This window comes from Xenopus tropicalis, chromosome 5 (genome assembly GCF_000004195.4).
Source record: "Xenopus tropicalis strain Nigerian chromosome 5, UCB_Xtro_10.0, whole genome shotgun sequence".
Lineage (NCBI taxonomy): Eukaryota > Metazoa > Chordata > Amphibia > Anura > Pipidae > Xenopus > Xenopus tropicalis.
The window spans coordinates 60,316,744-60,332,201 of NC_030681.2; the positions used below are offsets into that span (position 1 = coordinate 60,316,744).

Below are 15,458 nucleotides of genomic sequence, written 5' to 3' on the forward strand. Positions count from 1 at the left end.
CGAGCGGACGGCTAGTAACGTGTATGATCATGGAATCCACATCCTCAGGGGGACCCAATACGTCAGTACAGCAAATGTACCGTCCGGGGTGTAGGTATGGCCGCACACAGCGGTGCTTGATAATGCAATGGTAATAAAGGAATTTTTTAGGAGCGCATTGTTCGTCATTTATTGGGGTAAAGTTGGGGCAAACCCAGCGTGGTGATGGACTAGTTAAGTGTTGGTGTCCGTACCCAGCAAAGGGGGGACCGCCAAGCACTAGGTATAAGTCCATAAGGGTAATTATGTGTTGGTGTCCGTTCCAAACAAAGGGGGGACGGCCAGACACTAGGTATAGGTACATAAAATTAGAGGCGCCCTGGGTAAGGAGTATATGGACGAAAGTATGAGTAAAAGAAATAAGGATTGTAAGGGTACTGAATGTAATAGATAAATAAGGTTAGGCAATATGGTGGAGTACAAGTATACAGATACATGGTACAGCGTGTAATATGAGAGACCCAATGTGAAGTAAAAACAAAGTAGAAAGAAATGTAGAGACTGCTGAAAGACCTACAGGAAAGCCACGGACCGTAATACCTTGTTGCACCACTCCTCCTGCCACCCCCCACACCTACTCAGGAGCATCCCTTACTCACAGATGGTCAGGATGGTGCGCAATAATTCTGACCAACATCTTCTACACGAACAACTTGATGACTTGGTGCAACGATTCCTGCAGAGAGGCTACAGACTTCAGGACTTACTTCACAGCAAAGAAAGAGCACTCCAGTTGCCCCGCGCACATACCCTGGATACCAACAAGCCTTCACATTCTAAAGGCCAGAGTGAAAGACTGACTTTTATTACCCTTACAATCCTTATTTCTTTTACTCATACTTTCGTCCATATACTCCTTACCCAGGGCGCCTCTAATTTTATGTACCTATACCTAGTGTCTGGCCGTCCCCCCTTTGTTTGGAACGGACACCAACACATAATTACCCTTATGGACTTATACCTAGTGCTTGGCGGTCCCCCCTTTGCTGGGTACGGACACCAACACTTAACTAGTCCATCACCACGCTGGGTTTGCCCCAACTTTACCCCAATAAATGACGAACAATGCGCTCCTAAAAAATTCCTTTATTACCATTGCATTATCAAGCACCGCTGTGTGCGGCCATACCTACACCCCGGACGGTACATTTGCTGTACCGTATTGACGTATTGGGTCCCCCTGAGGATGTGGATTCCATGATCATACGCGTTACTAGCCGTCCGCTCGGTGACTGAATTGCGCTGCCCCCCTTGGGTCCGTGCTCTGCCTGTTATGCGCCTAAGAGCGCGGCTTATGCAGGTACCGCCTCTATACTGTTATGTGCCTATAAGTGCTACTAGCACAGATATTGATCCTTCCTCACGAAGGGCCGTACGTTTTAGACATCCCTCCTGACACTACCTAGGTCCCCGCCCCTAACTATTTGCATTCTGCCTTTGTATGGCAATACACATTGTACGTAAGGTGTGAGTTGCAGTTCAGTACATGTTGGTAGCAGCGCATCTAATTATATTTCTTTTGTTTTCACTTTCTCTTACACTGGGTGTCCTCTCTAAGCCTATTAACACTCACTTTGTCTTTCGCAGTTACTTTTGCTCACTCTCCTATTTTTTCTTCTCTGTTTGTTGTTCACTGAATCATTTATGCAAATACACTCCCTGTGTATGATGTCATACTGGTTTTGGCGCCATTGTTATGTTTAATTGGGGGATTTGTTTGCCACACATTCACTTTGAGAAAGGCTGCTGTGTCAGCCGAAACGTTAGTCACTTGTAAATAAAAGTTTTTTATTTTCATAAGCCCTGTGAGTGCGGGATATTTTCTCAGATCCTTTATGCTTTTGACATTCTGCACCCAGGCATCTGTGACCCACCAGAGAGACGCGAGTGCCTACATACACACACACACACACACACATATGATGTGATGATATAATACTGTATTGATAATACCAAATACCGATCTGCAGTACCATACTACTGTCCAACTGCAGCAATACTAATTTTAGTACAGGTATGGGATCCGTTATCCGGAAACCCTATATTCAGAAAGCTCCGAAATATGAAAACCCATCATCCATAGACTCCATTTTAATCAGATAATTCAGATTTTTACAATTGACCTTTTTCTCTGTAAAAATAAATTGCGTTGTATTTGATCCCAACTAAGATATAATTAATCCTTACTGGATTCAAAATAATCCTACTTTATTAATATTTATTAATTTTATAATTAATGTTTTATTGATTTTTTAGTAGACTAAATTTTTTATTTTTTAGGTATGAAGATCCAAATTATGGAAAGATCCCTTATCCAGAATACCCTTGGTCCTGAGCATTCTGGATAATGGGTCCTATACCTGTATGATAGTATTGATCTAGAGAAGGACAAGCCAGCCCTGAGCTGGATTAACTATACCTGTATAGAAAGTGAATGGACATAATGAAGCGTTAGGCGCTGGCTCACAAACAGTATAAATACTAAACAGTAGAAATTAATAGAAATGTTTCACATTTACCACCTACCTCAATATAAAATAAATATCTCTAGAATAAGCAACAGTTTCAATGCAGCCTAGAATAAAAAATGATCTATAATACAAACCAAAATTCCCTTTTATAATACACAAGCACTACAGTTAGTGGTTTGGGGTCTGCAGTAAAAAAGTGTCTTAAAGGATAGACTGCTCAAAATAAAAAATATTTGTACTATAGTTACTAAAAATGTAATTTATAAAGGCTGGAGTGAGTGGATGTCTAACATAATGGTCAGAACTCTATTTCCTGCTTTCAGCTCTCTAACCTCTCAATTAATGATGAGTGAAATTATTCATGAAATTATTTGCAGCAAATTTCTGCATTTTGCCATTGGCGGATTTAGTTGTGAAAGGGGCCCAAAAATTTGGCGCACAACAAAAAATTGTTGATCGTGTAAAAAAAAGACGCACATTAAAAAAAATTTAGACGTGCGTCATTTGCAACATTTCACAAATTTTTCTCAGTTTCACAAATCTATGCTCAGGGCTGAATCTATGCAAGGAGGCCTACCACCAGATCTGATGATTCAGCCCTGAATGTCAGTTTAGGGTGGGAACGACCTTTCCTGCGACCAGTGGTCGCACGTTAGATCGAAATTGCTACGTGTATGGCCACCTTTAGACAGGATGTTAGACATCTGCCCACTCCAGCCTTTATGACATTTTTGCCTAACTATATTGAATTTTTTGTTTATATTGCACAATCCATTTTATACTGAACTATTCCTTTAACCCTTTAAGTGCCACCAATTGCAGAATCTACAGTCGTGGATAAAAGGACTGAAGTGCCACAGATTGTAGATTCTACAGTCTGCAGTACTTCAGGGTTTGGGAGCTGAGGAATGGCTTTTAAAGCTGCTCCCCGCTCATTCCCCAGCCCCTAGACAACACGCAGAGGCTGGGAACGAGTGGCCCCTGGGGTGTGATCGCCCAGGGGCCCCATAGGAAATGATGTTCTACGTGCCTGTTTCCTGCTCTCCTGCCTCCCCACCCCCGTTTTATTGCCATTGCAGATAGCATATTCGCTAACTGCACTGCGCAATACCTTTGTATGCTATTTTGGTGCTTTTATTACATTTTCTGTGATTTTGGTGCATTTTTAGTCATTTTACTGCATTTTTAGTTATGCATAGGTGTTTGATTTTTTCCGTAAACTAATTTGTCCAAGCCAAAATACTCAAACTGTGATTCTGACTTCAGATTACACTAGCTGAAAAACAAAAAAAAAAAACCCCATTGATTTTAGTGTTTTTTTTGGGGGGGGACTTTAGCAATTTTATTGCATTTCGCATTGTTCTTTGTTACTTGTCTATACCCAGGGAAATTTTGTCCGATATATATTGATTTGGGTGCCTCCACATAGTTTGGTAAATCTATGCATATTGGGTATTAAACTGTTCAGTAGGCCCCTGGCATTCATATTTAGAATGTTGATACGTTACAAAATGTGGGGTACATAATGGGGTAAAATTCAAGCTTTGTGACGATTTTCAGAAATTTCATAAAACTGCTACCTTTAGCATAGCTTTGTAGTTTGGTAGTTTGCAGTAGAAAAATGTACCCATTTTGTTTTGTCTGAATGTGTTCTCTCGGAAAATATATGATTTTCTAGGGTCTCTATACTGGTAGGGGGTCTTATTTTCAACCCTATGTAACTATATAATACATATATCGGGTGCTTATATTGCAGCATTCAGAGCATCAGATGTGAAAATTTAGTAAATCTATGCATATTGGGCATCAAACTGTTCAGTGGCATTCATATTTAGAATGTTTTATGTTGGTATCTTACGACATGTAGGATTTAGAATTGCTGTTTGGTGCTTTGCCATACAAAGACATATGAGGTTTTCTAGGGCCAACTTGCTTATTTCCCCACTTTTACCAGGTTCAGTTTTGCTTTCTTGTGTTGTGTTAGCTAGATCTAACCTTTTATGTTCATACACAACTGAATGGTAGTGTGTTGGGGGTATCCTTAATGGAGAAGGATCTAGGGGTTTTTGTTGATAACAAGTTGTCTAATGCCAGGCAGTGTCATTCTGTGGCTACTAAAGCAAATAAAGTGCTGTCTTGTATAAAAAAGGGCATTGACTCAAGGGATGAGAACATAATTTTGCCTCACCTTGAGTATGCAGTGCAGTTTTGGGCTCCAGTCCTTAAGAAGGATATTAATGAGCTGGAGAAAGTGCAGAGACGTGCAACTAAACTGGTTAAGGGGATGGAAGATTTAAACTATGAGGTGAGACTGTCGAGGTTGGGGTTGTTTTCTCTGGAAAAGAGGCGCTTGCGAGGGGACATGATTACTCTGTACAAGTACATTAGAGGGGATTATAGGCAGATGGGGGATGTTCTTTTTTCCCATAAAAACAATCAACGCACCAGAGGTCACCCCTTTAGATTAGAGGAAAGGAGCTTCCATTTGAAGCAGCGTAGGTGGTTTTTCACGGTGAGGGCAGTGAGGTTATGGAATGCCCTTCCTAGTGATGTGGTAATGGCAGATTCTGTTAATGCCTTTAAGAGGGGCCTGGATGAGTTCTTGATCAATCAGAATATCCAAGGCTATTGTGATACTAATATCTACAGTTAGTACTAGTGGTTGTATTTATAGTTTATGTATGTGAGTGTATAGATTGGTAGGTGTGGGTTAGGTGTGCTGGGTTTACTTGGATGGGTTGAACTTGATGGACACTGGTCTTTTTTCAACCCTATGTAACTATGTAACTATGTAACTATGTAATTTATTTCTACTACCAAACAATACACGCCTGATTTATATGCCATGAAATATGTATGCACCAAATGCCAGATACTTTGGTAATCCTATGCATAATGGGCATCAAACTGTTCAGTGGACCCTTGGCTTTCATATTTAGGATGTTTTTTATGGAAACTGCTAAATTCAGGAAAGCATTGTTGTTTGGTACTTAGGAGTTGAAAGACATGGTTACCTATTTTGGATTCAGCAGAATGCGTACTTTTCAAAATATATTGTTTCTTGGGGTAAACCTAATGTTCCAGGATTTTTGGCTTTGTAATCTAAAGTATACATATTAGGTACTGGCATGTTCAGGAGACATGAGGCTTTCCAAATCAGTTGAATTTTTGTCCATAAAATAAAATATATTTCTGGTATAAATCCCTCTCTTTTTTTTTTTCTAAATCGTGTTCAAGAAGTGGAAACACACAAAAACTCAGGCAGTTGAAAAGCTCAGGTTCTCCTTAAAAAGACAATATATAGTTTGCCCCCCACCCCTCCCCGTAAATGCCCCTAAAAACATCTGGCATGGAGGGTAACCAAAATGTGAAATTCTGCTGGCACTTAAAGGGTTAAGGCACCAAATGGCCTAAACATAAAAAGAGCCCTGAAACCCGTAGTACCACAGTGTATGCAGACTACTATACGTGTAAGACCCAGATCTGCCCAGGACCCTCTTGGATGTGTATACTGATTTTACCTAAATGGTAAAATATGGCCATTGAAGTGGCATTCTCAACATACATATGCATACAGAGGACTTGGCCTAAAGCATGCACAGTTAAGTAAACAAAATTGTCCTAACCATAAATACTATAGCAATGGGCATACATTACAACACACTTAAATGCTGGTACCGATCGTATGCAGAGTCAAACACAAAACATATTAAAGGTTTTAAGTCTTACATTGACAACTCAGTATAGGTATATTAAATGGATTAAAACAGATAATTAATGTCCAGCTGCTGTAATACATTATCAGAATGGCAGGCAAATGCCACACGGAGCTTATGGAGGATATTTTCGGCAAGCCGAAAACCGTTTGCTGAGAAAATGCTCGATATGCTTAAAAATGCTTCAAGGCATACTCTTGGCAAGCTTTTTTCGGCTTTCCAAGAATACGCTTCGTTTGGCATTAGCCTTAGACTTAAGAAGACCAACTTGCTTCTGTGTTATACCCTAGTCTTTTGACTAAATGGCTCTAATGTAAAGGGCAGGTTGTGATATACATATTACAAGGGCCCAAAGTACTATGCACGGTATACAATAATGTAGTGGCCCTAAACAAAAAGAGGGCCTATAGTGAAATATAGAACTACAGAGTAGCCTTAAATATAAGGCTTATAGCAATATATTGCTCTGTGAGGCAACAGTTTTATTTTCTATTGATATACCAGCCTCTCATTCAAACCTCTCCCTGATTGCATGTAGTGCTATACAAGGTCCTCTAGTGTTATACACAGTATACAATCTCTAAGTGCTCCTAAATGTAAGGTCCTGTAGTGCTAAATGCAGTACAGTACCCCATTACCAGGTAGCCCTAAATGTAAGGGTCTAAAGTGATATACACAGTATCCAACTACAAAGTGACCCTAATTGTAAAGGGTCTGTAATACAATACACTGTATACAATTATTGAGAGCCCCTAGCGGTAAAGGGTTTGCATTGATTCAGTGTTACACAGAATGAACCAACATCATGGTTTTAAATAATCAGCATTGTGCAGCCAGTATTACAGACTGGTAAATTAACAAATCAGAAATCAACCCAGACAGTGAGTTATATCAGCAGCAATGTGTAACAACAGGAATACTTGAATATACATTATCTCCTCAAGTCTCTATACATCAGGTCAAGAAAAATCAAGTCAATATACTCTGCATTAGCAGAAAATATTAATGTGCTGTTTGAAAACAGACCTGTTGTAGAACTGATTGCATCAAGTTCAGCTTTCTGCCTCTCGATGACAGCGAACACATATTCAGAGCCAGAAGCCTGTTACCAGAGCTTCTCTATACCAGGGAATTGCCAGCACTGAAGGTAAGTGGCTAATTAGCTCAGCTGAGGCTTAGTAGGAATTAATGTGCACCAGAAAGTCCCAAAAATGGATAAAATTCCTCAAATCAATCTACTTATTCTCTGGGACCTTATAACCACTTAAGCAACAAGCTTTATCACCCACAAAGTAAAAAGCCTCAAAAGAACAGTAACACAAAGTAATTAAAATATAATGTACTGTTGCCCTGCACTGGCAAAACTAGTGTGTTTGCTACAGAAATGCTACTATAAATATAAATAAGCTGCTGTGTAGCCATGGGGGCAGCCGTATAGAGAAGAAAAGGCACAGGCACATAGCAGATAACAGTTCAGCTCTGTAGAATACAATTGTGTTTTATCTGTTGTGCTAAGCAACCTGTGCATCTTCTCCTTTGAATCTCCACCTTCTCCAGCACAGGGCAACAGTACATTATATTGCAATTACTTTTATACACTTTCATTTTTTGGTGTTACTATTCCTTTAAGCTTTTTATCATTGCCTGTAGTTTAAATTTATGTTTCTAGTTCTTTGGACAGTTTAGGAGGTAATGTTGTGACCATAAATTTAAACTGCAGGTGATGATATAAAGCTTAAGTCCTGTCTGGGGTCTAACCCATATGTAGCGGACATGGAGATGGCCAGGAAAATAATTAATCCTTATTAATGATTTTTTAGTAGATTTAAGGCTAATGTCAGACCAGGCTTATGGAGTATATTTTCGGCAAGCTGAAAACGCTTGCCTAAAATATGGTCATACGTAGTGATGAGCGAATCTGTTCCGTTTCGCTTCGCGGGAAAATTCGCGAATCTTTGAAAAGATCCGCGAAACGGCGAAAAATTTGCGAAACGGCGAAAATGTCGTGCGACAAAAAAAATTGTCGCCCGCGGCTATTATTTTGTCGCGCGGCTATTGTTTCGTCTCCCGCGGCTATTGTTTTGTCGCGCGGCTATTGTTTCGTCGCGCGCGGCTCTTGTTTCGTCGCGCGGCTCTTGTTTCGTCGCACGCGGCTATTATTTTGTCGCACGCTATTGTTTCGTCGCCCGCGGCTATTATTTTGTCGCCCGCGGCTATTCTTTTTTGACGCCGGCGACAATTTTTGGGCGTGCGGCGAATTTTTCCGTGGCGAAATTTTTCATCCGTTTCGCGAAACAATCCGCCAATGGCGAAATGCGGAAATTCGCCGCGAATCCATGCCTGGCGAAACTTTTCGCCCATCACTAGTCATACGCCTTATACCTGTGTCTGCACCCGAATGAATAGAATACGCTCAGGTGCAGGCACATGTAGCCAATATCCGATATCCAGGCACATGTAGATGTATTTCAGCTCAATGAGCCTGCACCTGAGAGTATTCCATTCATTTGGGTGCAGGCACAGGTAGGAGGGGTATGGCGGTATTTTCAGCAAGTGTTTTTCAGATTGCCGAAAATATACGCCATATGCCTGGTCTGACATTAGCCTAAGGTATAAAAATCCAAATTACAGAAAGATCCCTTGTCTGGAAAACCCCAGGTTTCAAGTATTCTGGATAACAGGTCCCATGTCTGTATTACAGAGATAGGGAATACATTAAAAAAAATAGTTACTTGCTTAAGATAGACTCTATGGGCAATGACCTTCATGTAATTCACAACACACTGGAGTTTATTTGGAAGGGGTTGAATTGATGGATTTATGTCTGTTTTTCAACCCAAATTAACTATGTATCTATGTTCACAACATTTACTTGTAGAATTACTGGGTATTATGTACATATGCATCAGCATTTCCAAAGGATTTTGTGTATGTGATGGCAGGATTAATTGGGGACCATGTTCATATATTTTTAAGGTTTATCTGCATATTTGTCTTTTGTTAGCAGGATTACTGGGCATACAGTGCACAAAGTGTAAGTCCCCACTAATAGCTTTCCCCATGTCCCTCATCTAATAAGATCTGCACTGTTTCCCAGGAGGTTGGGGGCCCAGATCAGATAATGGGGTAATTGGTACAGATTAGGGTTGCCATATCACTTGAAAATTCAGGGATACATCTAATACATGCATGTTGTAGGCATGCACTTATTGTATTTAAATTGTGTAATTTACCAGATTAGAAGGAAGATTCATTTTGGGATTCAAAACATATCTGCTCAAAGCTACATAGATTCCCAGAAGGCAAACCAATACAAAAGCTACAATTGCTGCCACGAGTGATCCTGTTATGATACCTTTCGATTCCATACCTTAAAAGATGAAAAAAAGAAAATTAACATTATAAACCATAGACCTTGCAAGCCTGAAAATCTTCTTTTCACATATTTCACCTCATTTTGGTGTCTGTTAATCTACAGATTGTAAGAGTAGTGTTAAAGAGGTTCTTAAATAAATACTGTCACAGGAAAATGTTTTTTCAAAGCGCATCAGTTAATAGCACTACTCCATCAAATTCTGCACTGAAATACATTTTTTTTAAATGTTGGCAGCCATCTCAGTGCATTGTGCCTGATTCTGAGCTTTCAGAAGGAGAGAGCACTACACATTAGAACGGATTTCAGATAACCTATTGTTTCTTCTACTTCATGTAACTGGAGGAGTCGGACTTGGATTTTTTACTATTGAGTGTGATTCTGATATCTACCACTTTTATCAATACAGCTGTCAGGGAGATACTTTCTTGTTACCTTCCCATTGGTTTGCTGATCAGCTGCTGGGGTGGAAAGGGAGGGGGAGTCATATCACTCCAATGTGGCAGTGCAGCAGTAAGGGTGAAGACACACTAGTAGCACCTACTTGTCACGGCTACTAAACGCCAGAAAATACCCTGCCATAGACAATACTGAGAATTTCCTCTGCTAAAACACACGTAGAGACAATTATCAGTAAATGATCAGCATTGTCTATTTTAGTAGCCACAAGAAGTAGCTTCTACTAGTAGCCCTATGTGTCTTCACCCTAAAGTGTGACTGAAGTTTATTACAGCACAAGTCATATGGTTGTGGCACCTGGGAAATGAGGAACATGGCTAGCCCTAAGGATAAAGAATTGCCAGCTACTCTCCACAGTGGTGCATCTTTACTTTGCTTGCTCTGCATTGAACCTGCCATTTCACCCTACATTGATTTGTCTTGGACAATAAACCAGTTCTGATGAAGTTTGCTGGAAAAGAATTCATGGCGTCTTTTTTTTTTTTTTTACAGCATTATTACATTTGGCAGTGGGTGGTTTAGTTCAACACCATCCATAATAATCCTTCCACATAGTGAATGCCCATGCTTTGAAAGAGAGTCCCCCATGCACTAACCTACAACTATCTGGACTTGTCTGTATTACAGCCAAAAAGGGGTTACAATTACTCTGTAGAAGTACATTAGAGGGGATTATAGACATATAGGGCAGGTTCTTTTTCCCATTAAAATAATCAGTGCACCAGATGACACCCCTTTAGATTAGAGGAACAGAACTTTCATTTGAAGGTGCATGGACTTTTTTTTTACGGTGAGGGCAGTGGGGTTGTGGAATGCCCTTACATATGGTGGCAGATTCTGTTAATGCCTAGAGGAGTGGTTTAGGTGATTTCTTGAACAAGCATAATATCCAAGACTATTGTGATACTAAAATCGACAATTAGTTTTGATGTTGGTATACATAGTTTCTTTATGTGAGTATAGACATAGGTTGGTATGGATCTGTGTGTGCGCGCTGGGGTTTATTTGGAAAGGAACTTGATGGACTTAGGTATTTTTTAATTCCAACTTGAAATGATTTTTATGCTGTAATTTTTATTTCTAAATTACACTGATTACATAGCAAATAATCCATTCTACCATTTAAATTTAAAAAAAAAAAAATACATTTGTTGTAAAATTGGTGTGTTGGCAACCATCTCAGTGTATTGTGTCTGATTCTGAGCTTTCAAAAGGCTCCCAGTTAAAGCATTATAAGTTTGAATTGCTTTCAGATAAGCTACTTTTTCTCGCCTGTGGCAACAAAGATTTGTCGCGGGGTGTCCCTGTGTGCCACTGCCCTAAAGGTGAAGACACACGGAGCTACTAGTAGCAGACACTTGTCATGGTGATATCTACCACTTTAAGGTAGGGGGGGAAGGGTGGGGTTTGATATCACTCCAACTTGCAGTGCAGTATTAAAGAGTGACTAAAGTTTATCAGCACATGTCACATGGCTGTGGCACAATGGGAAATGTGGAAATGAAGAACATTTCTAGCCTCGTGTGAAATTCCAAAATTAAATATAAAATAATATCTGCACTTTAAAAAAAAAAATGGATTTCAATGAAGAATTTTGCTGGAGAAGCTCTATTAACTTATGCATTTTGAAAAACTATTTTCACATGAGAGTTATACTTTAACTATGTAACTTTATTAATTTCCTCTACAGCTTCAATAATCATTGTACAAATCTACAAAAAGGGGGGTTTGTTGGAGCACTCCAAGGAAAAGTAAAAATATATGTGTACAAGCCAGATTGGTAGCACCTTCATCTTTGCCATGGAGTGCTCCCACAACCCCCTTTTTGTGGATTTTGTACTGTAGCAGAATTGCTTTACACAGTGTCGGACTGGCCCACCAGGATACCAGGAAAACTCCAGATGGGCCCAAGTGTCAGTGGGCCCTCCTGCTCCTTATCATTTGGCCTACCTCATGGTCCTTCCCTATTTTTGAATGGGAATAAAGAGGAATAGATGGAAGGATAGATGTTAACATGTAAATAAAAGAGACTAGGAAAATAAAAATAAAAAAGAGGTTGAGTGAGAAAAGTTTGGATAGTGGGCCTATGGTCTAAGGTTTTCTGGTGGGCCCCTGAGGTCCCATTCCGACACTGGCTTTACAGGAAGAATAGCTAAACTTCCACGTGGTTGCAGCCCCCCCACACCCTTCCTTTAAAATAGTGGTCTTATGCCTTTAAAAATTGGTGCTGGTCTATGCAGCCTTTCTCCTTTAAAAGCCACAAGCTGGGGAGGATTAATCTTATAGAACTATTTCTTTGGTTTTGGCAATCTGTTTCCTGTAAAAGTTAATGGCGGGGGAGAACTAAGTCCTGTACTGAAACCAATGCCAGGTTAGGAGACCCTTATCCCAAGAAATGCTACTATGCAGGGAGTTGCTAGCCTTTAAAAATTTTAGGAGCAGCATATGGTGTTTATGTTGATGTGGTATGGTGGCTTGTCAAGTTTACAATCATAACTTCGTAACTAAAACCCCCATTTTTGTAAATACATGCACTTGCATAGAAACTAAATGAATAGTTAAACAGGGTACCAGGAAATATGTATTGTACAAATCGATTATCAATAAAACAGACCCCTTATACTTCCCCCTAATTAACATAGTATGGTCCTTTTTTCTAACTAAAGAAAACACACACACCTAATCTCTCTCACATTCCCTACCACTTAACATGGTAACATCCTTATTGCTACCCATACTAGCACAAATAAATGTTGCTGTTGCTTCAACAGCCTCATCCTGGAGCTTGGTAGAGTACATTGTTTTGCTGTAAACAAGATGGGGGTTAAGGCATCACAAAATTAGACAACAACACTTTCCAAACATACAGTACTTATACTTACAAGCAAAAGCCAATCCTAGTAAAACACGTTATTACCACATAAAATTCTTAAAAACTTTGACATTAATATATATCATAATCTATAACCACTTCTGGATTATAGCAGCTGGCAATACTCTGGACAATGGATCGCTTCAAGGAGAAGACACCATTAAACATCATACCACATAATTATATTAAAAATGAAATTTTAAATGACAGATTTTATCATCATCAGCATATAAACTATATACACATACTATTTGCTCCTTTAATGTCCTGACTGCAATTCCGTGCTAATCCCACTATCAAAGAGGGTAATGCACTTAAAGGGAAATTGGGACATGGGGCCTTCCAGCACATACTGCCAGTGGAGGGAAAAATCTAGTCCCTAGAGCCTGCATAGAACAAGAACATCTCAAACCAGCTGGTCAAACCTTTGTGTGCCATTTTAAAGGACAGCCGCTTTGAAATCTTTCAATAGCTGCCACACTGGTTGTCCAGAGATTAATAGTAAGGCTGCAGCATCTCCTTTATCACTTAGATTTCCTTCTCCTCCTGTAACTAACTTGTCCCCCTCCCTCGGGAATTTGCTTTGGCTGTTGGCTTGTGGGCATGCTCAATTGTTCTAAGCTCAGATTACTAAACACGCCCCCAGCCCTAGCAGCCAGTAAAGAGTAACTTTTATCAGACACAGTTCTGCCTGTGTGAGCCTGTATTCTTGATGAAATGTAGGCTAAATAATTTTGGATTCTTTTTACTCCTAGCTGCAATATCCCTTTCCATCTCTATTTTAGCTTGCCCGATAGCTTTTTTGCATGCTTTATTTGCTTCCTTGTACCTGATGAAAGTTTCTGCTGTCCCAGTTAAAAGCACATTTTTTCCTACCAACCTCGACACTAACATTTTATTCAGCCATAAAGGTTTTGCTTTGCGATGCCTCTCCTTGATTACAAGGGGAATATACTGTTGTGTATACCTGCAAAGCAATGTTTTAAAGATATTCCATTTTCCTTTTGTGTCTAACCCTATGAAAAGCCTTTCCCAGTTGACACATTGCAGAGATGCTCTTATACTGGCAAAGTCTGCATGGCTAAAATCCAGTGTTTTAGTTAATCCCTTATAGAGCTGTCTCTGCAGCATTATCTCAAAGGAGACCATGTTGTGATCACTGTTCCCCAAATGCTCACCCACACAAATGTTAGAGATGAGTTCAGTGTTATTAGATATCACCAGGTCCAAAATAGAGTCATTCCTAGTAGGTTCTTGAACCGCCTGAAATAAAAAGTTGTCATTTATCATATTTACAAACCTACTAGCTTTTTCTGACTTAGCCACCCCATTACTCCAGTCAATGTCCGGATAATTAAAGTCCCCCATAATAACATCTTGACCCAGTTGTGAAGCCTCCTCCATTTGCAACAGTAGCTGGGTATCATCACCCTCATCTATACGGGGTGGTTTATAGCATACACCAATGATCATTTTCTTTGTGACCTTCAGCCCTACTGAAAGTTCTACCCAAAGAGATTCAAAGTTTTCATCAGTAATGTCTGTATTACATGCCTTTAGATAAAGACAAACCCCTCCACCTTTTTTAATCTCTGTCCCTCCTAAAAAGTGTATATGCATTTAAATTCCTGGCCCAGTCACATTTTTTCATCCCACCAGGTCTCAGTGATACCAATTAAATCATAATTTTCAATACATGCAATAGCCTGCAGCTCCCCTAATTTACCCGACAAGCTTTGCGCATTAGCCAGCATGCAGCGGAGATTACTACTTCTCCCTCTGATGTTTACATTAGCTAACGGAGCGTTAAGCTAGCCATACATGCACCGATAATATCGTACGAAACCTCATTTTGTACGATATGAGGTGCGTGTATGGCAAATTGGCAGGGCGACCATGCAGCGGAGATTACTACTTCTCCCTCTGAAGTTTACATTAGCTAACGGAGAGTTAAGCTGGCCATACACGCACCAATAATATCACATGAAACCTTGTTATGCCCCCTCACTCCTCCCCCACAACCCTTTGCTAGTCCCACTGCGCCATCTACACTAGCTTTCTCATAAAACTCTAGCTCACCCACCCCCCCTTGTCTAGTTTAAACAATCCTCCAGCCTCTTAACTATTCTCTCCCCTAGCACAGCAGAACACCTTCCATTGAGGCGCAATCTGTCACGGCTGTATAGACTGTACCCCAAAGAAAAGTCAGCCCAGTGCTCTAGGAACCCAAACCCTTCCTTCCTACACCAAGACTTTAGCCACGCATTTAGCTCCCTAAGCTCCCGCTGTCTCCCTCAACTTGCACGTGGCATCGGCAAAATTTCTGAAAAAACGACATTGGATGACCTTTGCATAATCTTAGAGCCTAGATCCCTGAACTGACTCTTTAAGGTCCCCCACCTATCGTTCATTTTGTCGTTAGTACCGATATGTACCAAGACAGCTGGGACATGCCCAGCCCCTCCCAATAATTTGTCAACCCGATCAACTACATGCTGAACCCTGGCACCAGGAAGACAGCAAACTGT

General features: G+C 40.2%; 1 protein-coding gene across 3 annotated transcripts in view; it reads right to left on the reverse strand.

The window, feature by feature from the left end:
• The window catches only part of il20ra (interleukin 20 receptor subunit alpha), a 61,239-nt gene that overhangs the window by 14,111 nt on the left and 31,670 nt on the right, over positions 1–15,458 (reverse strand). For 2 of the 3 annotated variants that reach the window (XM_018094295.2, XM_018094294.2), the window contains one exon: positions 9,460–9,596. The exons of the other annotated variant lie outside the window; for it this stretch is intronic. In XM_018094295.2, the coding sequence (XP_017949784.1) occupies positions 9,460–9,596 (137 nt within the window). The remainder of the gene's footprint in view (positions 1–9,459; positions 9,597–15,458) is intronic. 3 annotated transcript variants of the gene reach the window in all.